This window comes from Bubalus kerabau, chromosome 7 (assembly GCF_029407905.1).
Source record: "Bubalus kerabau isolate K-KA32 ecotype Philippines breed swamp buffalo chromosome 7, PCC_UOA_SB_1v2, whole genome shotgun sequence".
Taxonomy (NCBI): domain Eukaryota; kingdom Metazoa; phylum Chordata; class Mammalia; order Artiodactyla; family Bovidae; genus Bubalus; species Bubalus kerabau.
Window position 1 is genome coordinate 62,310,218 of NC_073630.1, and position 23,134 is coordinate 62,333,351.

Consider the following 23,134-nt stretch of genomic DNA (forward strand, 5'->3'; position numbering starts at 1 on the left):
CACACAGCACAACCAAAAATAAAGTAAATTTTAAAAATCCACAACCCAAAGACTATGGCAGCTTCTTTGCTGGCTCTCCTTCCAGAGCAAGTGTTAACCTACAGAATGAGAAATTTAAAACCTTCCTACTTTATAGTCAGACTTTACTTTTTGTATGGTTCTCCATTCACTGTGACCATTTTGGAATTTCACATCGGTCTCTGGATTCACAGAGGTTGCCTGGCCATCTATCCAGGTGATTTCTAAGAGTTTCTGAAGGACGGTTGCAAAAGAGGAGTTCTGAAGAACAGTGAGCGGGGAGCGTGTCAGTTCAAGCAAGATCCTCTGTGCAGTGTCCCTGCCCACCCTCTCGCTTCCCCAAAGGGCACTGCAGCCCCTCCTTGGGAGCACCTACCCCATTACTGCATTCACACTTGGTATGGCTGTTGTCGGTTCATGTGGGCCTCCCTCCTTCAGACTGCAAGATCTCTGAGAAGAAAGATATGTCTTGTTACATTTTTGTAACTCCTATACAATAAAACATCTAGCAAGTGTATTTGTATGTATATCTGTGATATACATATGTCTATTTGTTTATGTATTTGTTTACATACCCATTTTTATTGAATTATAGTTGCTTTACAATCTTCTGTTAGTTTCAGGAATACAGCAAAGTTATTCAGTTATTCTTTCGGATTATATTCCATTATAGGTTATAACAGGATATTGAATACAACTCCCTGTGCTATGTAGTAAATCTCTGTTGTGCATCTATTTTATGTGTGGTCATTTGTATCTATTAATGACACATTCCTAATTTGTTCCTCCCTCTCTCCTTCTCCCCTTTGGTAACCATAAGTTTGTTTTCTGTTTTACATATATCTTTATTTTCATTACATATATAATTTATTGACCACCACAATAACTACTCTTGAGTACATCATTTAACCTTCAAAACAATCTTATGTGGTTGATGCTATTTATTCTCACTTAGAGATAAGAGGACTGAGTCATAGAAAGGTTAAGTAAATTACCCAAAGTCACATGATTAGTAAGAATAAGAATTAGTAAGATATCAGAATCCAGGGTTGACACTGAGGTGTGTTTTTAGCCTCTTTGATGGAGCTACCACCACCATTTACTTAGCATCTGCTATGTGCGTTTGTACAATGTTCTTCACATTCATTATTTCCTTATCCTGCAAAGGATCACAGTGAAGTGCGGATCTCACTTTAAAACAGAAAACTTCCTTTGGGTGTATACCCAGAGGTAGAATTGCTGGATCATATTATAGATGTATTTTTAATTTTTTGAGGAAGCCAGAAACAATACGTCCAAGAGATACCAGCACTCCCATGTTCATTGCAGCTCTGTTCACTATAACCAAGACACAGAAACATCCTAAATGCCCATAAACAAATAAATGGATTAAAAAGGGTGTAATATATATACACAATGGGACATTATTCAGCCATGAGAAAGAAGAACACCCTCCCAATTATGACAACATGAGTGGACCTTGGGCTCCTTATGCTATGTGAGATAACTCAGAAAGAGGAAGACAAATGTTGTATGTTATTACTTATATGTGGAATCTAAAAAGGTCAAACTCATAAAAAGCAATAAAATGGTTAGCCCAGGATAGGCGGGAGGATACGACTGATATTGTTTAAGGGTACAAACTTGCACAAGTAGTAACTTAGCCGTAGAGAACTAATGTGCCGTATTAGGAATGCAGACAGCAATTTGGCACTATAATCACCAAGCTTGCTAAGAGACTAAAATTTTCATTGTCTCAATGACGAAAAACAAAAGATAACTATGTAATGCAATAGAGGCACGAAATATAGCTACAATGGCAATCATATTACATTATACACATCTATCAAATTAACATGTTGTACATCTTAAATTTATCTTTGACATTTGACAATGTTATCCGTCAAATACATTCAATTAAAAAATGAGAAAACTGAGGCCCAAGGGAGTTTATGTAACGTACCCGAAGTTACACAATTAGTAGGCAGTAAATCTAACATTCAACCCAGTGTTACCTCCCACACCACAAATCACCTGGGAGAAGTGGGCACAACTGTATGTAAACATCATTAATGAGAAGAAAAGATGACAGTTATGCTGACCTATTTCTTTTTTTCAGGTTCAGTCATTTTTAGCATCACTTGATGGAGAGAAGCTGGAGGTCTTAAAAAATGACCTAATTTCCATTAAAGACATCTTTGCAGCCAAAGCATTCGAGAATGAAGAGAATCAAGAAGTGCAAGGTAAAGAAAAATAACCAGATAAAATAGCAAGACAAACTGTTGGTGTCATGCTTATGAAGCTGCTGTTAATAAGCACAGCCCTTTAAACAGGGCAGAGGCACTAATTCAGCACTCCTCTAACTGAGCACTCCTGCTCACTTCCCAACTCTGTGCCCCTGCTCTTGTCACAGGAGCTGCTCACACTGACCTGCAACCCTCCCTTCCTCTGGGTGGGAGCGCCTGAGTCAGGCACCTTTACTTCTCTGATGTCCGGCATGTCACAGGCACACAGCAAATGCATCTGGTCGAATGATCAAAGAGCACAGTGCACTCAACAGGGGCCCTGATGGCTAGAGTTTATGCTGCAATGTCGAATTTTTTGTCTGCACGTGGAAGTCGTTGAATGTGGTTGGCATTGATGGTGGGCAGTCTTTGAGACTTCTTTTCATATTTTTCTTCTTCCTTTTAACTTCTGGGTGTAGGAGTTAGGGTGTATTTGTAAGTGGCCTACCCTTCCCCCCGAAAGTACAGTTCTGACAAAAGCACACAGAACACCAGGGCCTGGAGGGTCAGGTTGTCAGTCACTGCAGTGAGCCAGATGCACCCTCCCACGATACGCTTCCAGCCAGATGATGACATGACCCAAGGAGACTAGAAGCGATCTTGTGAGAGGCGAGGCTTCCTTGAGAGGGGCCAAGATGTTCTCCAGGTTGGATGTGCTTAATGATTAGGTTGTCCATTTGGGAGCAGAATCTAGTAAAGCATTTGCTATGTACATGGAGAGTGATTGATGCCATCACCATGCACTGCACTGCCATCGTTTTGTGTAGGTCATGCTGAGAATTTAAGCAACCAGGGACACACAAGGCTGGCTTCTCTAGGATCCTCTGAAGGGTCTTACATGCAACAGTTTTACTACTTACTTGCTACTTGGCCTTGAACAAGGTATATAACCTTTCTGAAACTCAGTATTTTACCTATACAATGGAGACAGTGATACCTATTCCCAAGGGCTATTGTAAGGATCAAAGTAGATAATATATGTAAAAATGTATATTACAGTGCCTGGCACATGGAACTGCTCAAAGTGTTAGCTGTTCTAATTATCAGACATGCTAATACAATGCCAGGAAAATAGCAAAGATGCAATAAGCTATAGCTTTTATTTACAATTGTACTTATGATAATGTACATTCATATCATCCAGTCTCTGGAAGTATTTTGTGCCCAGACATGATACATACCTTTAAAAAGAAAGTCACTCAGTCTGTCCGACTCTTTGTGACCCCGTGGACTATACAGTCCATAGAATTCTCCAGGTCAGAATACTGGAGTGGGTAGGCTTTCCCTTCTCCAGGGGATCTTCCCAACCCGGGGATCAAACCCAGATCTCCCACATTGCAGGCGGATTCTTTACCAGCTGAGCCACAAGGGAAGCCTAAGAATACTGGAATGGATAACCTATCCCTTCTCCAGGGGATCTTCCCAACACAGGAATCATACCGGGGTTTCCTCCATTACAGGCAGATTCTTTACCACCTGAGCTATGAGGGAAGCCCGATACATACCTTTAATCAAAGCTTAGACATAGGTGCTCAAATGCTTCAGCCTAGATGTTCAGGGCAGTATCATCCTAAGCATTTGCAAACTGTCATTTAAAAAATATCTCCCCCCTTATTCCCACATACTGACCTTATGTGCCTTCAGTTTAATGAGATTTATGCTCATTGCATCAAGATAGAAGAATCAATTACACTGCAGCATAGAAAAAGGTCAGTATCAAAGAGACAGTTGGAGAACAACGTTTCTGAGCATTTGCGTGTTGCTATAAAGTCACAAAGGATGACAGCCTTGTCTTTGCTTTAATAATGAAGAAACTAAGACACTAGCTGTCAAAGATCCTATGGTTTGTATTATGGACCCAAGATGAACTAATATAGATGCCTCTTTTCCAGAGCAACAATCACCAAAAAATTCAGGCTGTTTTTCTTCAGCCTCTGTCCTACGGGGGGCGTCATTCAGAACAGATAAAAAGAGAATCCCTAACTTCAAAGAAATATTATTGCCTGTGTAAGTTAAGGCAGCATTGCATCCCCAACAAGTACTATTTCTTGGAGAGGACACTTGATTCAAACTGTTAAACAGAAAATGTTACTCCATGTGTTGTGTTCCAGTCTTAATACAGAGCTTCAATAAATGGAGATTTTTGAATATGACCAAAAAGCAAATTTCAGTCTTGAACAGCTTGCTTAGGAAATGGTAGATTCGTCTCTCTTTAAGTGATGGAACCCTGTTACCTCCCATAATACAATATGTTCATTTTCCTAAAGGAAATCTCCAGATTATCAAAACACTACTAATTTTAATTAATTTAATAAATAGATGTCATTTAAATGCCTAAAGAAGAACAGGAGAGAAGAATAGCAGGGTTGTCATTAAATCAATCCAGGTATGATGGAGTGTTACAAACTCCAGAAAGGTGAGGGATTAACTAAAAGCTGTCAAGAACAATCTCGTCAGTGAGAGCAAGTAAACAATCCAGGAGCCAAATTCTAGGAGAAACCAGAGCGTTTTCATCATATTTTTTCTTGTAAGCACTTATATTTCTATAATACCTCTAACACCTAAATAATTTATTTGATCATCTCAGAAAATGTAATAAACTGTAATTTTTAGATAAATTTAATATTGGGCTCCTCTGTTTTTAATAATGTTAGCTAATGATTTGCATGTTTGTCTTTCCAGCAACATGTAATTTTATTACACTGCCATGGGTCTCTAATTTGGTTTTCCACTGTTGTAAAGAGATTTTTAAAAGCTATTTCCTCTTTTCACTGTCTTGGCGAAAAACTTCTCAGCAACATGTACAGACCAAGAATTGTAGTAATAGGTCTTCTTTGTTGCAACACTCTTTATCTTCTGTGTTTTTATCTACTTTCATTTTTCTCTGTGATGATTTTCCTAAAATGTTTGCTCGAAGTTATTGGTATATTTCTCTGTTTTATGAAACAAATGTACATTTAAAAACTGGAGATACACAGAGTACATATATCCTAATTTAGTATGGATTACTTTCAAATATTTTTAATCTCCCTATGTTTATATCTTTGTAGCATATAACAATATCATTATATAAAACTTTAGTGTTTACAAAATACTTACACATTTGTTTTATTTGGTCCTTACAATAACACTAAAAAGAAGATGGGTGGGTTTTCTTATCCTAAATTTACAGAAGAGGAAGTGGAAGCTAAGAAGCCTTGTGACTGGCCCCAGTCACAGAGCCACTAACTGCAGGAGCTAGGGAAGAACTCCAGCCTCAAGTCAGGCTCTTTCTGCCCACACAGATGAGAAGGAGCACGCAGTTGGGGAATGAGAACCTGTGGGAACTGCCCTTCTAACTTTGCCCACTTAGAGAGGGTGAGACCAAGACCTCTGACCAGCACAGATCTCAATTTTTGATGGAATCCCATTCACTTTCTCTCTAATTCTCTCTTTGTAGGCCTCCAACTCTCCCTTTTTCTGCTTGTGACTAATGCCTTTCTCATCCTGGAAGGCTAGGTTCAAGCATCACCTCCTTCTGGAAGCTTTCTTAATACCCACGATCAAGCTTTGCAACAGCCTGCTCTATCTGAGCATTCGCCTTACGGATTTTTATGATTTGCTTATATCACTTCACCATGAACAAAGACAGCCATCTCTCGACCCCAGGGCACATGCCTCCCTCTGCCGGCCACAGCTACCCTGGCCCCCATCCATGTGACTCACTCCCCTCCTCCTCTGGGCTCTTACTCAAAAGTCACTGTCTCAGATGCTCTCCACTGGAGATTCTTAACCCCCAGCTGTCCCTATTCCTCTTCCTTGGTTTCTTCTTCTCCATAAAGCTTCTTACCTGGCTTATATGCTTTCCATCTCTAGTATCTTTATTGATCTGCTCCCCGGTGAGAATAAGTATATAAATTCTAGGGGATGATAAACTGATACAGGCCTGGCTATCTTGACAAGCTGCTGATTAACCATTTTGTCTCTAAAACAGAAACAAAGACAGGCGGACAAGTGTTAGCTACAGAATTTCTCACACAGCTCAGGCCTCTCTGAAGCTGCCATCTTCACCCACTAGCATAAGCCAGGTATTTCCTCCTCAGGGGCTTTTGAGATCATGTAGTCAGGCCAGACAAATGATGCTTTTATACTGTACCCCCTCCTCACCCCAGACTAGTGATACAACCCACAGTGGAATCAATTCTTTTATTGATTTATTTTTTATTAAGGTATAGTTGAATTACAGTGTTGTGTTAATTGCTGCTATACAGCAAAGTGACTCAGTTATATATACATTCTTTTTCGTATTATTTTGTGTTATGGTTTATCACGGGATACGGAATGTCATTCCCTGTGCTGTGCAGTAGGACCTTGTTGTTAATCCATTCTATTCATATATATACCAATTTGCATCTGCTAACCGCAAACTCCCACTCCTACCCTCTCCCACCCACCTCCACCTTGGCAACCAGTCTATTCTCTATGTCCTTGATTTTGTTTCCGTTTCACGGGTAGATTCATTTGTGTCATATTTTAGATTCCACAATAAGTGATATCATATGGTGTTTGTCTTTCTCTTTCTGACTTACTTCACTTAGTACAATAATCTCTAGTTGCATGAAATCAATTCTTTAGCACTAATCAGAAACTTTAAAAATGGCCTCAACTTGTAGATTCAAATGAGAGATAGAAGATGGTAACTTTTAAAGCTCTCTCCTTTTTATTGCCCATCAATGAGATTAATTTTATTTCATGTATATGACATGCTATATAATCAATATATTAGTAAATATGGTACAACTGATTAGTAAATTATTTTTCAATAAATATTCATTTTATCACCTGTTATGTTCCAGGCACTGTGTTAGATTCTCTGGATTCAAGAATGAGCAAAACAAATACCATCTGTACTCTTAGGTAGCTTCCAATCTGGAGGGAAGACATACCATTATGAAATATTGTATGACCAGGCAGGTCCTAGGAAACCATGAGAAGTTTCTCCAGAGATATGTTGTTATAGGTATTAAGATAAAAGTAGATGATCCATGGAGACTAATTCTGCTTGCTCAGCACTGTGGCTCTGTGGACACAAAAGGGCGCCCTGGGGTATCATTAAGGGTTGCAATGCTAAGCATAACAATACTATAAGCCTTAAATACAGTGTTGTCCCAGGGCTCTCAGGCCTGAGAAACGTCATTAATTTGTTTATGCAGTCATTCAACAAATTGCTGCTGACCATCTATACCTGTTATGGTATACATGGTCCCTTCCCTGCCTTCATGTGCCCTTCAGTCCAGCCCAGGGGCGCCCCAGCTAGAGCTGTGAGCAGCAGGGCTTTACCAGCCCCCCACCCAGCTGCAGCCTGCTACCTCGCCACTGTGCTTGAATATCCAGGCACGGCTCATCTTCGCCCGGCAGCTGGAGGGCGGGCTGCTGCCACCCCCTACTTGTACTCTGACCGCAGGCTGTAAGTTTGGGGGAGCTGCCACATTCTGCAGGATGAAAAATAAATCATGCTTCTTACTTCTGTCATTCTCTATTTCCAGGCATAGAAGAAAACAAAGAAGAGTTTGCTAGCATGCTTACAGAGCTTCTCTTTGAATTACATGTTGCAGCCACACCTGACAAACTCAATAAGGTCAGCCCCATCTGAGTCTGAGTGTTTGTTTGTTTGTTTGTTTAAAAAGGTCTTGGTTGTAAAATTCCAGAGATTCACCTGAAATAGAAAAAACCCCAAGCCCCAAATGGCACGTGGTGGGAGAGGAGTCCCAGGCCAGAAATTAAGATTTGATAAGGCAACATCAGGAAATGTAACTGTTAAGAACATATTAGGCTGTGTGATGAGACCTGCATTTTAGTTGCAGCTTCACTGGTGTGATCTTGAACAAGTCACTTCTCCACAAAATAGGATTTTATTCAAAGCAGGATTATCTCCAGCCTACAGGAGGAAAGAGGCTGAATTGCCAAAAGGCTTTTGCAAGTTCCATGTCCTTTTGCCTCAAAAGTGACATGCCAGAATCAGGCAGAGAAAGCACACCAGCCAGAGCCAGGTCACCCGCATGACCCTTCCCACTGGAAAGCTGGTGCCTCGTCCTGTCTAAGATCTAAGGCCATCCGGGCTTTCACGGTCTGGCTTCCTCCGATAGTAACACAGGATGTTTTGCAAGTTCGTACAGGTCTTGCTATAGCATTTCTTAATGAGGTCACTGAGCATTAATTACTTAAAACAGTATCATTTCCCCCCTTCTCTCTCTCTTTCTTTTTCTTCTTTTTAACAATGAGTGATTGACACAGATCCTCACTCATCAAGGTGAGTGAGGAAAGGGCAGACTGAGGCAGGGAGGTGCAGAGATGAGTAATTCTTTATCTCTGATAGAGGTCACCAGTTCTGGCAGGTCAGTGACTTGAACACAGTGGGGAAATTGCTTCATTCATCTCCATGCAGCAGCTGCCACTGCTCAGACAGTGTGTGTGTGGTGCCTCCAAGGTCTCACTGGTTTACTTACATAGTCAGGTAAACCTTTGTCCCTAAAAGAGGACACACCAAGGATAGTTTTGTTGGATTTTGTCTCCCCTAATCTTCTCCCTGTTAACTTTCCATCAACACTCTGTGTTAAACTTTGACGTGCAAGCTTTCAAATGAGAAGTCAGCTTCACACAAGCTCAGATAAAACTTAAGCAAACAGCTTAAACTGCAATGCAAAAGCTAGTGATCTGCCCTTTGAAAATCCAGGGAATAATACATAGGGAAGGTGGTTTCTGCTTGGTCAATAACTTTAAAGGCCACATGTTGCTCACATTGCACTCGTGTGAAATGCAATTAATCATAGTTCTCTCCTCCCCCACCACCACCCTGAGGTCAGAAGACCTGGCTTGGCTAGAGAGGAGCAGAGCCATCCTTCATCTTCCCAGTGTGATACATGGTTAGGTTCATGAAACACTGAGGTCATGAAACATGGCAGAAGAAGAAATTTGCTTTAGCAATGACCCTGGCTAAATTTCATTTATTTGTATGTATATATTCTATCATGCTTTTATAGTTGGTCAGGAAAAGTGAAAAGTATACTACGGCTTTTCCACAGTGACTATCTGAATATCATTTTAGAATGCTTTCCAAAAATTGCTCTGGCCCTGAGGTATTCTCTCCATGCATTCTTTCTATTATGTCCCTTTTCTTACTGTATTTTACCAGAAAGCAACAACAAGGTGTTTTTAAGGAGGTTGAATAATTGCCCCACCACTTTAAACGTACCGAAAACCACCCTTAATGGATTAGGATTTGATCCAAGTCATGGGATTGGCTTTTGTGTCTCTGTATTTGTACAATAGACATATTGCTTTGGTTGCGGGGGGGTCATTTGCAGGCCATGAAAAAAGCTCATGACTGGGTGGAAGAGGATCAAACTATGGTATCAGTAGATGTGGCTGAAGAGTCAGAAGACAAAACTGAGAAGGAAGAAAAGGAAGAGAAACCTGAAAACCCTGAAGAAGACAAGATGAAAGAAAAGACAAATAAGACAGTCGAGGTAAATATGTTACAGATCATCCACCTAAAGATCAGTAATACGTTTCAATGCCATTCTCCCAAACATGTAAAATATCATGTATGAAATGAGTTGCCAGTCCAGGTTCGGTGCACGATGCTGGATGCTTGGGGCTGGTGCACTGGGACGACCCAGGGGGATGGAATGGGGAGGGAGGAGGGAGGAGGGTTCAGGATGGGGAACACATGTATACCTGTGGCGGATTCATTTTGATATTTGGCAAAACTAATACAGTTATGTAAAGTTTAAAAATAAAATAAAATTAAAAAAAAAAAAAGATCAGTAATAGGTACATTTTATTAGCAGCTTAATTGTAAGTGAGGCAAAGCCATTTCATTTTCATTTGTACCCTATTCCACATTAATATGAGTATTAATGTAATAAACACTAAAATCCCTCTATGCCAAGACATTTCATGACTTAGCACAGATATTGTAGCCTTCCTCCATAGCTTTATGATTATAATTTAAAGGAAAAAAGATCTTTAAGAACATAGTTGATTTATTCTTTAGGGTAAAATTCCATCCTGTATGCAAATTTGTAACCATAAAATGTCTTTATGCCCTTTAACTAATGAGGTAATTGAAGCTTTTTTGAAAAAATTTCATTTCCATAGTTTTTATTCTGTAGTTTAATAAATTTATATGTGCATAATTTAGAAGCTGCCTGTGTTAAAAAAAATGCATTTGCAATAACTTTTACATTGAATTTTAGATAAAATGCATTTGCAATAACTTTTACATTGAATTTTAGATAAAGAAACTTACAATTTAGATCACTCTAAAGAAAAGTATATACTGAGGTCTATTCATTCAGCCATCCTTCTACACGCTTTCTTGCATATCTGCCTGTTATGTGCCCAGCATCACACTCAGAACTGGGGCGTGTACATGTGTGTGCTCAGTTGTTCAGTTGTGTCTGACTCTTTGTGACTCCATGAGCCTAACCTGCCAGACTCCTCTGTCCATGGAATCTTCCAGGCAAGAAAACTGGAATGGGTTGCCATTTCCTTCTCCAGGAGATCTTACCTACCCAGGGATCGAACCCGTGTATTTTGCATCTCCTGCATTGGCGGGCGGATTCTTTACCAGTTGGGCCATCAGGGAAGCCCGAGAACTGGGGACCCGGCTATAAAGAAGGATTGTCATGTCCCTGGGGCCTGGTGACACTTCTCTTTTATGGCAGCATTTCCATTTAGAATAGTCTACCCATTAAACTTTGGGTAATTTTTTTTCAGGTCATATTTGTTTGGTTTTCTTCCCAAGAATTAATTTTTTTAATGTCACAAGATCTTTTAGAAAGTATCTGCTCAGTGAATAACTTTCTGACGTATACTTTTTGCTTTCAGGAAGTATACATGCTGTCCATTGAAAGCCTGGCAGAAGTAACAGCTCGCTGTATTGAGCAGCTTCATAAAGTAGCAGAATTAATTCTTCATGGACAAGAAGAAGAAAAATCAGCTCAGGACCAAGCAAAAGTTCTGATAAAGTAAATGTTACTTTTAATTCTTATTCCTCAAATTTTATGTACTTGTGTCATTCAAACGCACACACAGACCCATGTACACCTTAGGCTACTAAAGATTCCAGCTTCATGTCAACTAGTTCCATTGTTCTGTGGTCATCTTGAGAAATAAGGACTCTCTTAAGAAATGAACATGCTAGGGAGAATAGTAATAGTTAGCTAGACATTCCAAGAATTATTTTTGCAGAGATTTAAGGAAAGACACCCTAAATCATTCAGAGCTAAGTATTTGTTTTAGTAGGTCAGGGTCTTGGAAGTACAAACCTTTGAAGATAATTACATTTTCAACATGCCACACAAATAGAGAAAAGACACCTTAATGGACTTCTCAGTTAGTTTCATAGAAATATACAAACCACCCCCACTGTTCCTAGGGACGTACACCAGCTCTGCATATTCTGAATCTGGCAATGATGGTCACTATTGTCAGCCAGGTCACTGTGGATTGCTTGTGTGTGCATATTTGCTGTAATATGTTTGTTCTTCAATAAGCTACTGTTATTAGTTTATCTAGTGAAATAAAAATGTGTATATATGTAATGTTATATACATGAAAATAGCTGGTATCAAGTGTTCATTAAAATAGTTGATTATGGAAGTGAAGAATAAGCCATTAACTTTTAGGCACATGACTATATGCTGTGATATAGAGAACTAACACAGATCCAAATGCCCTCTCATTATTATAAATATATAGACACAGCAGCCAAAATAAAGAGCCTCCTAAAATATATGGGTGCACGCGCACGTGCACCCACACACACATCTGAACACTTTCACTCAACTAGTCTTCTCTTATTACTAAATTCAGCAATGTAGGTTGGGGAGAAAATTTTTAGTGGAAAGACCTTCCCAAAACTCATTCTTAGTGCCTTCGGTGGCATTTTTCCTCACTTGTCCAGATTTGGCATCTAGTTTAGATTTTCATATCTAAATATGTGGAAATCAAAGATATTATAAGCCCTGCACAATCCTGCCCATAAAATGTGTACAAAGAATATGTACTTGTCTCAGTGTAGAGGGAAAAGGAAACAGTAAATAGGAAAAGTTTAAAGTATTGAGGAAAAATCTGAGTACTATTTACGTTGCTGATTTGAAAGAGGAGGGCTGAAGTCAGAGGTTTCTGAGTATGGAAAGCAGAGCCGTACCCTTAGCTCCTTTCCTATTCCCAGCCCCTGACTGTCCCAACCTTACCAAGCTGCTCCAAAAAAAACGTAGTAAGGCCTCATATATGTCTGTATAATAAGTGCCTTACCATCCATGTGCCCAAGAACATAGGCAGAACTACTCTTTGCCATCTCCAGCCTTACTCCTGACCCTTTTTTGCAGATAAGTCTTGGATGGGTGGATGGGTGGAAGAGGGGATAGATGGATATAAGGCAACATACCTGAATACATAGTTTGGACACAACCCCTTATTTATCAGAATGAAACTTACTCCCACTGACATCTCTAAATCTTTTAATGTGTAAGATTCTTAACCTGGAGTTATTGTTTTGCTAATAGTATTTTAATCACTGTTCATGTAAGTATATATACTTGTTAAAAGCGGGGGGGATGATTTGGGAGAATGGCATTGAAACATGTGTAATATCATATAAGAAACAAATCGCCCAGTCCAGGTTTGATGCAGGATACAGGATGCTTAGGGCTGGTGCATTGGGATGACCCAGAGGGATGGTATGGGGAGGGAGGTGGGAGGGGGCTTCAGGATTGGGAACACATGTACACCCGTGGCGGATTCATGTTGATGTATGGCAAAACCAATACAATATTGTAAAGTAAAAAAAAATTGCAGTCATGGGCTTTCCCTTAGGGATTCTGTTGTATAGCATTTTGTTTATTAGGGAAACAGTAGCTACTATAAAAAATAAATCCTTAAATTTTAGTGGCTTAAAAAAAAATTGGGCAATATGCACATTGTTAGGTAATTAGGTTTTCAGTTTTTGTCATCATCCTCTATATTATGACAAATACTGCTTTGTTAAATATTTGTATCTACCTTGTGTTATTTTCTTGGGGTAAAGTCCTACACATAGAAAGGCTGGAATAAACACAGAGTTTTGATGTAAGTCTTAAAAAACATATTCTACAGTATCTTTGATCTGAGGCGTCTCATAAAAACATAATCAAGATATAAAGAGACATCTGAGTTTGAATTCCAGCTCTATGATATTCTTGTCCTAAGCAAGTTACTTAACCTTCTTAAATGTCAATTTCTTCATTTATAAAATGGGAATAATCACAGACCCTAATGAAGCCACTGTGAGGATTTAATGTGATTATGCATACAAACGCACTTAACATGGTACCTCAGTGACTGTTCATTATTATTTTCAAATGACCAAAATGCTGGTCCCTTGGCAATAGTCTTAAACCCCTACACATGTGGAACTCAAGCCTGCTAATTTCCTGCATATGTTTTTGCTTCTAAAAAGAGGTAGGGTGAGAATTAGATTCAACTGTGACTGCGAGTCATGGAAGAATACTGAAGGAAATTTCTACAGAGCATCTTCAAACTTGTGTGCCCTTCTTTTAAAGGAAATGCTGTATTAGTATCAATAATTGCATTAACAATCCAATTATTTTCCTTTACTAAAAATCCCCAAATATCTTTTTTTTTCCTTCTTTCAGATTAACTACTGCAATGTGCAAAGAAGTGGCCTCCTTATCAGAGAAGTTTACAAATTCTTTAACCACTGTTGGGGTAAGACTGTAATACGGGCTCTTTTTTTTCACCTTTTTTAAGGGAAGGTCTGTTAGGGGCTGTGAGATGAAGTAGAGGACGGAATGCCTTCTTTGATAGCTCCACAAGCAGAAGTGCAGCCAAGACATTTACTAAAATGAGGCTTGAGCGTCTTCTTTGGCAACAGGTGGCTCGAGGCTCTCATCCGATTGAGTTCTAGACACAACCATATCAGTTATACAAGATATTGGGTGGATTTTCAAAACCTCTCTGGGTCTCATTTCCTTCATTTGTTAAAGAAAAAATATCAAATGAAGATTCCTTCTATTACTTAATATCTGTGATATATAATACCAAAATCTCTATTAAAATAATTCATTCTTAATATTCACATTCACTTGTCCTCAAAGCCTATTTTATAAGCCACACAAGCTTTATTGTTACATTTCAACTTTAACCAAAAGAAAAAAATATTATCAACCAATCTGTAGAAGTGTTTCTGTTCTCAAAGTAACAAATTTGGGAGGTTTGGCATTCCTTGGAGATGTGGCTTCTGGTTATTGAGAAATCAGTCATGTTACATAACTCAACCTAGTGGGACTGGAGGAGACGGTGGAAGTTATTCCTTTTCAAGCTTTCCACTTCTCCTTTAGGGCCCTGGATGCAAGGGCAGATGGTTCTTTACATGAGAAACAGCAAGTTTTGCTTCCTGTCTTAGCTAGGGTGTTTGGATAATAAATGTATTAGTGTCCTAGGGCTGCCTTGACAAGTACCACACACTAGGTGACCAGCACAACCTCAACTAATTAAATCTGTAAAGCCCTATCTCCAAATAAGGTCACATTCTGATATACTGGAGGTAAGGGCTTAAACATATCTCTTTGGGGGCCACAATTCAATCCATGACAGGCAGTAAAGGAACTTTGTTAAAGGTGGTGGAGATGTATGAGCAGCTGTGGGGACTCCTCAGCAGAGCTCATGTACCTTCTCTCTGGAGCGTTGCTATTAATATTAATGCGACTCAACTTCAGCAGTTCCCAGTTCTCTCCCTTCAAATTCCAGGATCCTGGGTGAGAAGGTTTGAAAGGCTCAATGGCATGCCTCAGATATCCATCTGGTGTCACCAGTAGTGACTGAGGACAGAGTCATTTGCATGTAGACCTACCTGGCTGCTGCAACACACCTCCCCTCACCCCAGGAGAAGGGCAGTTCTCAAAAAAAACAAAGCAGAAATGATTGTGGACTGACTCTCAGGAGATGTATGCCTCCCACACTTCTGTAAATGGCTTAGTTAATAAAGGATGAGCTACATACCAATGATTCATTCTGCTCTCAGAGAATATGGTCTGCCTCTCCTGTTTTACAAAACACCAGCTTTTAATATTTGTCTGATTTTAAGCCTTCAGCAGCAGAGCTTCACTGTAAGCAGGTAGAGTGAAGGGGGGCTGCAGGTAGAAGCTTATTCATAGAATAGGCTTGATAAAATGCATTTATGTGCTCAGCATTGCCTAGGTTAACTGATGCTTGTGGACCTTGGTGTTACTGCTAGATTTACAGAGAGGTGTGAAGTCTTAATCAGAATGGAATGACCTTGGCGACTTGGCTTCCTACGGCTCTACTGTATCTTCTTCTCACTCTTTCCACTTTTTTCCAGTTTACTACCTGAGACACTGAGTCCCGGAGGGGTGAGCTAATTCACCCAGACTTCTCAGTTAGTCTCTCAACTCCCAGTTGGCTGCCCATCAGACTCAGGAGGCAGACAGATCCTAGTGACGAGGATATATATGTCTTTGTGTATATGTGCTATATGTTTTTTATGATTCATGTTAAACATGAATTTATTTTTTAAATTTATTTATTTTTAATTGAAGGATAATTGCTTTACAGTATTGCATTGGTTTCTATCAAACATCAACATGAAACAGCTATGGGTATACCTATGTTAAACATTAATTTATTTACATTGATTGGTAATATTCATGGTATTGCTTTCCATTCTCTTTAAGGTAGTGTATTCCAACACAATGCTTCTCAAACCTTAATGTGCAAGCAAATAACCTAGAGATCTTATTAAATGCAGATTTTGATTCAGTGGATCTTGGATGAGCACTGAGATTCTGCATTTCTAATAAGCTCCCAGGTGGTAGCAGCGCTCCTGATTCATATCCTACTTTTTGAGTAGCAAAGTTCTAGCAGATAAGTATGTGTACTCGAATGAATATACACACAAAAATGAATGAATATACACATATATACACATAAAATACACACACACGTGTGTCCAAATGTTTGTATATACAAAATCAGGAATACACAAATTATCATTTTGAAGAAGGAAAAAACCAGATCTAAAGATAGTTTATGAAATGCCATCTCACCACAACAGTACCTCTCGTCTTGTGCTGTAATAAATCATTCACATCAAGTCATTGTTTCTGTTCTCTAAAAGAGCCATTATTCATAACTTGAAGTTAATGAGTGTATATTGCTCTCCAGACTCTATTTAAATTGGTGCACATCTCATTGATTCTGAAAGCCAATGTCATTTTATTGCCCTCATTTTGATTATATTTTAGAGGTTTATTGATAATCAAATAAACATGAAAGCAAACCATAATGGATTTTCTGGTTACTTACTAAAATGACTAGGTTTTTAAAGGGTTTTTTCCCAAGACTCCATTATGCTTTCCCCAGTAAGACATTACTTAGCCCTCAGTAGAGTAATGTCAATGAAAGTGGGCTGCTCTGGGAAGATAGACTTCATTTATATCCTTTTGTTTACCACAATAACATTTTTCAAGTACCGTGAGAGAAAACAGCCTATTAAGATTGCCGTCTCTCTTTCTAGTCCCTTTAATTATTTATTGTCTAAGAGTAAATTGAACATTTTAGATAGAGAAGACTGTTGATTAATGGACCAATAGCAGACATAATAATAATGGTTACATGGACACTAACACTTTTTGAACACCTGCTTAACACCAAACTCTGTATTCTGCACTTTACGTATATTCATGTTTTGCAAACTGGAATCTGCCAACCTGTTTGCAAGTTATATTCAAGAGTATTTTAACTTTGCTGCCAACCTAGAAGACATACCCTAAAACCAAGTACCTGTGTTTGCATTTAAAAGAAAAACAGACAGGCTGGGACCAGGGAGGCAAGTAAAGGTACTTAACCTGTCTACCAAATTTAAGGGGACCATCTCTCAAAAAGAGACAAAGAGACAACCTCAGTCATCTAGATAGATGCAATATTTTAAAATCAAAATGAACACCAGAAGTCATGATGAACAAAATATAAAAATTTTAAGTAAAGACTGAAGCTGACTCTGTCCAACTCAATCTCACTCATCTCCCCCTAATCCCAGACCTGTTACAAGATTTGAATGGTTTAAAAGGTCTGAGTTTAAATTTCTAGCTACATGACCTTAAATAACTTGCTCAACCTTCCTGATTCATATTTTCTCATCTGTGAATCAGAGTTATCGTGGTCCCTGCCTACCCCCTAAGATTTCTGTGGAAATTAAATGAGATCGTGTAGGGGAAGCACCAAGTATGAAGCCTTTATGTATAGTAAGCATCCCACTTCTCCCCTTCTTCTCTAAGAGATCCCTCATAAAGCCAGCGTCTTAACACTTTGACAAGCCTTGGAGTATGAGCGCCTAATCTGTCAATTTCATACTTTTGATTCCACAGAGCAACCAGAAGGCCGAGGTCCTTAACCCCATGATCAATAGTGTATTGTTAGAGGTAAGTGGCTGCCCAGAGAGAAAATGCTTCTGAATTAAACCAAATGTTAGAGCTACACGTTTTGTCTTTCTCCCAGGCAGCAAGTATTACTGCAATTCTAAATTTTATCATCTACAGTCTTTTCTGAGTACATTTGTATAGTTCAACCAGCTGTAAACCCTCGAGTGAAACAACAATACCTAATTTTCAAGAATTCCTGATTATAAAGAGAAATGCTAAGCTTGCACATTATTTCTGTCGCTGTTTCCTCTGGCAGAAGCACATTTCTGCTGCCAAGTTTGACACCAGATTTAACACTGTGATTATTGGCTGCAACGAGGGATTCTTGCTCAATGGTGATTTTTTGTAAAACTGGGAACTTCCCTCCATTCACAATAAACTTGGGTTTAGCCGGGTCTAAGCTCCAGACTGGCAACAAATGACAGGTAAATATTTAGCATCTGCCCATTCACTAACCAGAGGCAAGATCCTCTGTGACCACTCACTCCATGGCCTGCCCACCCACCAGGACATTGTAACATGGACATGCAGCTGCCCCACACAGCTGTGGCTCTGCCAGAAGCAACGATGTAAAATAAAAGAAAAGGGACCTAGGACGCCTCATTCTTGATCCGTAGGCGCTGTGGTTCATCTGTGGCTAGTGGAGGAAATGCTTCTATTACGGATCAGCCATAAGTAACTGGCATTTCTGTAGCCCCACGGCACCCAACTGAAGCTGCAAGGTGTTGACAAGTTAAGTCTGAATATAAGCAGTGTATGTACAGTGGTTTCTTGCTCTCTGAAGTACCTGTCAAATGCAAAATTTGGAAATTACAAAAGTGAGGGAGGGCTACATATAAATATATAGCAATGCACTTAGGAATTGGGTCTTACCTTTAAGGAAAACTACCAGGGTACAGGAGTAACGGTGGTGACCCTAAGTGTTATTGCTTAAGACACAGCCTCGCAGAGGGATGGAGTTGACATGCAGGGAAGATTCTGGAGGATAGAGCTAAAGGAAATCCAGGCAATCAGAGGCAGAACATGGAACCTGAAAACCTTTTCCTTGGCCACCCAAAAGGCCTTAGCAGATGAATTACTGTTGGTCATGAAGAGTATGAAGTCAAATCGTTTATTCATTCCTTTGGTGGAAGTTTTCTCCTGTTTTAATTACCTGAAACTTTAAGTGGTTGCTTGTGGAATACTGTCTGTTAGAGCACCCATGAACATGAATAGCAATGTCAAATATCCAAACCAAGTGGAGGGTACCAACATGAATGGGAAGATGACAGCATTCAAGGATTTGCCATGAATAATTGCACAATATCTCCAGTAACCCATTATTGTTTATTCATCTATACGTGTTAGTCACTCAGTCGCGTCTGACGCTTTGCCATCCCGTGAACTGTAGCCCACCAGGCTACTCTGTCCATGGGATTTTCCTGGCAAGAATACTGGAGTGGGTTGCCATTTCCTTCTCCAGGGGATCATCCCAACCCAGAGATCAAATTCAGGTCTCCTGCATTGCAGGCAAATCCTTTACCATCTTAGCCACGAGGGAAGCCCTTCTTCATCTATAGGTTAGGACAAACTACAGCCTCTTTCATGCTGTGCTTTTGTATTATTTCAGGGCAGTGGGATTGATCTGGAAAAAGGATAAGTAAGACTGGACATAATGGGTATTGACTATACACACATAATATACCCTAAAGTGTAAGTGTTAGTCACTCAGTCATGTCCAACACTTTGCATCCCCATGGACTCTGTTCATGGGATTCTCCAGGCAAGAATACTGCAGTGGGTTTCCATTTCCTTTTCCAGGGATCTTCCTGACACCAGGGATCAAACCCGGGTCTGCTGCATTGCAGGCAGATTCTTTACCATGTGAGCTAAAGGAAATATACCCTAATATACCCTAAAAGCCTATGGAAATGGCTTGCCTCATTATAAGTGAATTCTTCTCTCTGTTAGTGTAGATAATTCAAAGCTGGTTGCAAGCCATCCAACAAAATGTGTTTATATCTGCTTTAATCAACAGCATTAAAAGAAAAATATTCTAAAATAGTGTGGGGTTTGAGGAGAAGAACATTATCAAATGGGAAGAATTGTCAAGCTGGAACTCTGACAGTAACCCTTCAATGACAGTTTTCTCCATTCCCAGGGCTGCAATAGCACCACATATATACAGGATGCCTTCCAGCTGCTGCTGCCTGTCCTGCAGGTTTCACACATCCAGACCAGCTGTTCCAAAGCACAGCCATGACCTGGCCAGACTTCATCGTGTTAAAGGAAACAGTGGGCCCTGTTGCTCCGATGTGCATTTCATGGAAGTTTTCCATGCATCCAGCCACAGACGCCTGTTTGGAAACACTACAAGCAATTTTGCACAGACAGTATTGAAAATGCAAGTTTAAAGACAGTATCATTTCTCTTAATGTATATGGTTGTTTTTACAAATAATTATGTTTCTTTTATGTTAATTTAAACTTTCACAGCTTTGTATTGATAATTTCCTTTAATCTAGAGTTCACTCACAAATATTCATTTCCATTTTCCTGGTTAAGCATGTTATCTTTGGCAAGTCATGAGCGGACCCTAGACTTTAAATTTCCACTTTAAATTTTCCCATTCTTATAGTATGACTTTAAATCAGTTCTTATAGTGGACTTAGTTTTATTATATAAATGCCATGGGCAGAGATAACACTACTTATAGATTTTTACCTATTATAGTGAAAGGGGAATATAGGTGTCTCTTTATAGTCATTCATTCTTCAAACAAGCGTATATTGAGCTCCTACTGTGTGCTCACAGTAGAAGAACATGATCTCACCCTGGTAGAAACAGATATTCTGAAAGAGGACTTCCAATCATTCTGAAAATGCTTTACAATACTAATAACTTTTCTAAACCTTAAAAAGTTTGATGAACAAGGTAAATAAGTATTTTTTAAAATGTTCTACCCCTCAGCAGATTGGATTTTTTCACATTCCTTTAACTTTTTATACATATGGGATGAAAATATATATGATAAGGGATACTAAAGAATATTTTGTTTAAAACTGACTTCTTATGACCATAAATACATAATGGCATAATCATAGAACTTGAAAGTATTTAGATAGAATATTAGAGGGATTACAACACAGTAGACCCCCAGGACTGCACTTTAAAATCTACTAAAGTTGAGTCAAGCTATTCCATGAATACACAGATCACACTCCCTGGTGGCAAATGCCATCATTGCTTCTAAAGACAGGAAATATTGATGTGTGGATAAGTAAATGGTATTACAATCCAAGAGGCTGCACCGGAGACCCTGCAGCCAGGAGAGGCATTGTCAATGTGCAGTTCTGCCCTCCAGCCCCAGTGTTCACTCTGGGTAGGGGTTTCATACAACATTCTTGTCTGGGAGCCCCAGTGACATCCCTCCCAGGTACTATCACCAGGTGTCTTACTCAGTGGCTCTCTTCTGGTGAAACAAAGCCTGTACGTTAGCCTCATTCATATTTGCTTTTATTCCCCTGGTAGAATAGACCAACTTTTGTTCCATATAGGTAAAGTAGGGATCTTTTCATATCATCCTATTCTTAGCAACTTATTTTCCAATATCCTGCATTTCATTTGTGTATCTCCTGAAACAGCCAAATGGAAAATATAAGAAGTTATTTATAATCTGGAAAAAAATTCTCTGTGGAATCAATTAAAGGTGGTTTTCCCTACTTGCTTTTTGATTGCCTGAAATGTTTCTGCTGTTAAATCTAGAGAACAATTAACTGATGAAAATGTTGCATTTGCCTCTTCATAAATTTTAGACTTTTTATGTATAGAGCAGAGGAAAGGGTTGAGATTTACAATTTCCTCATATCAGAGTTTTTTTTAGCATCAGATGAACTTATAGATGTTAACAGGAAATGTAAAAGAAACAGTTGCAAAGGAGCTAGAAATAAGACTTTAAGCCTTCACTCATTTAGTGCATAGCAAAATTGTTAATCATGAAATGAAATATAAATCTACAAAAGAATAAGAGAATTCTTTTTTAAGTGGTGACATTATTTGTATTGCACTTATATATCTTTTAATGATAGGATGTGAGGATTGCCAAGTGAAAACACAGGCTGAAGAGATGATTCCTGGGGCCTAGCTCCATGGCCTGTGAATTACATTATTTAAGAGACAATCATCATTTAAAATATATCCACTCTCCAGGATTGCTCTCTTTCAATACTGTTTTTCACCATCACTTTTAAATAATTTCTTCTTTGCTTTGCTTTAAAAGCTAGCAAAGCACATGATCCAGATCTGAGCAAATATCAATCAGTTACTGAATGAATGATTTAACAGACTTACTCTGGAAGTTTTATATTCCTTCAATAATCCTTTACAGAAATTGGGTTCATTTCAATCTATGCAATTACCCTGAACATGCATGCCAGCCTTTTTTTTTTCCTTACATCAAGTGCAAAAGAAGTTCTAGTCTAAATAATGAATGTAGTCTTGTGCCTATGCTTGTGCCTTATTAAATAAAAAGCTTCAAAAGCATATTTCAAATTCAAAGCAAAAATGCATCCAAGAAAATTGCTTTGGGGTATTGATACATGCAGCTCTAAAGGGCAAAATCCCAACTCTTAGAGGAAAGTATTTAATCCTGAACTTCAGACAGAAGCCTCCCTTTCCTCCGGGTCTCACACTGGGCTGTACATCAAGCCCATGGTTAAATGAGCTGTGTGGCTGGCTGGGCAAAACCAGGGATGAGCCGCTTCAGCTGCACCCACCAAGGGGTGGACCATGGACCTCAGCTGCAGAACTCCAAGGGGAAGAAGCACCTTGGACAGATTATGTGCAGATTACGTGAGAGAAATCTGAACCCAGAAATAAGTGTCTCCTGTGCTTTGTATTAATAGAAGTCAGCTGCCCCAAGGTGATCCCATATCTGGAAAGTTAAATTCTGCCCAGGCCGCCAGGCTGTGCTGAAGTTAGAAACAAAAGCAGGCAAATTCCAGTCACAGCCATCCCAGAGCTCTAGGACATAACGTCTTAGGAAGTAATTCAGCAAAAATGTGAAATAAGCATGTTTCCCTTCTTTCCTAAAAAAAAAATGTATACATTTGTAGTATGTATGTATGCTGAACAGATGGGGTGGATCATACACATGACTTTAATTCATATTTAATTTTATAAAAGCAGTTTTTTATAAAAGCAGTTATTCTTCAGGGTCAAGCTAGTTTTTTATAATGTCAAAATTGCCCTTTCATCTTCCTCTTAAGTGTGCCCTACATTCTGATATTCAGATCCAGGCTTCAACTTCGTTTCTCAAACTGTTGGTTTGTAAAATCACATCAGAAGAAATCATAATGAAAATTCATTT

At 39.1% G+C, this 23,134-nt stretch overlaps 1 protein-coding gene across 5 annotated transcripts in view; it reads left to right on the plus strand.

Moving 5' to 3' along the window:
• Positions 1-21,488, plus strand: part of FAM114A1 (family with sequence similarity 114 member A1) — a 66,271-nt gene extending 44,783 nt beyond the window's left edge. For all 5 annotated transcript variants that reach the window (XM_055588272.1, XM_055588275.1, XM_055588273.1 and 2 more), the window contains 7 exons: positions 2,138-2,261; positions 7,829-7,920; positions 9,647-9,808; positions 11,175-11,314; positions 13,985-14,057; positions 17,735-17,788; positions 19,929-21,488. In XM_055588272.1, the coding sequence (XP_055444247.1) occupies positions 2,138-2,261; positions 7,829-7,920; positions 9,647-9,808; positions 11,175-11,314; positions 13,985-14,057; positions 17,735-17,788; positions 19,929-20,030 (747 nt within the window). In that variant the 3' untranslated portion in view covers positions 20,031-21,488. The remainder of the gene's footprint in view (positions 1-2,137; positions 2,262-7,828; positions 7,921-9,646; positions 9,809-11,174; positions 11,315-13,984; positions 14,058-17,734; positions 17,789-19,928) is intronic.
• Positions 21,489-23,134: the final 1,646 nt, after the last annotated feature.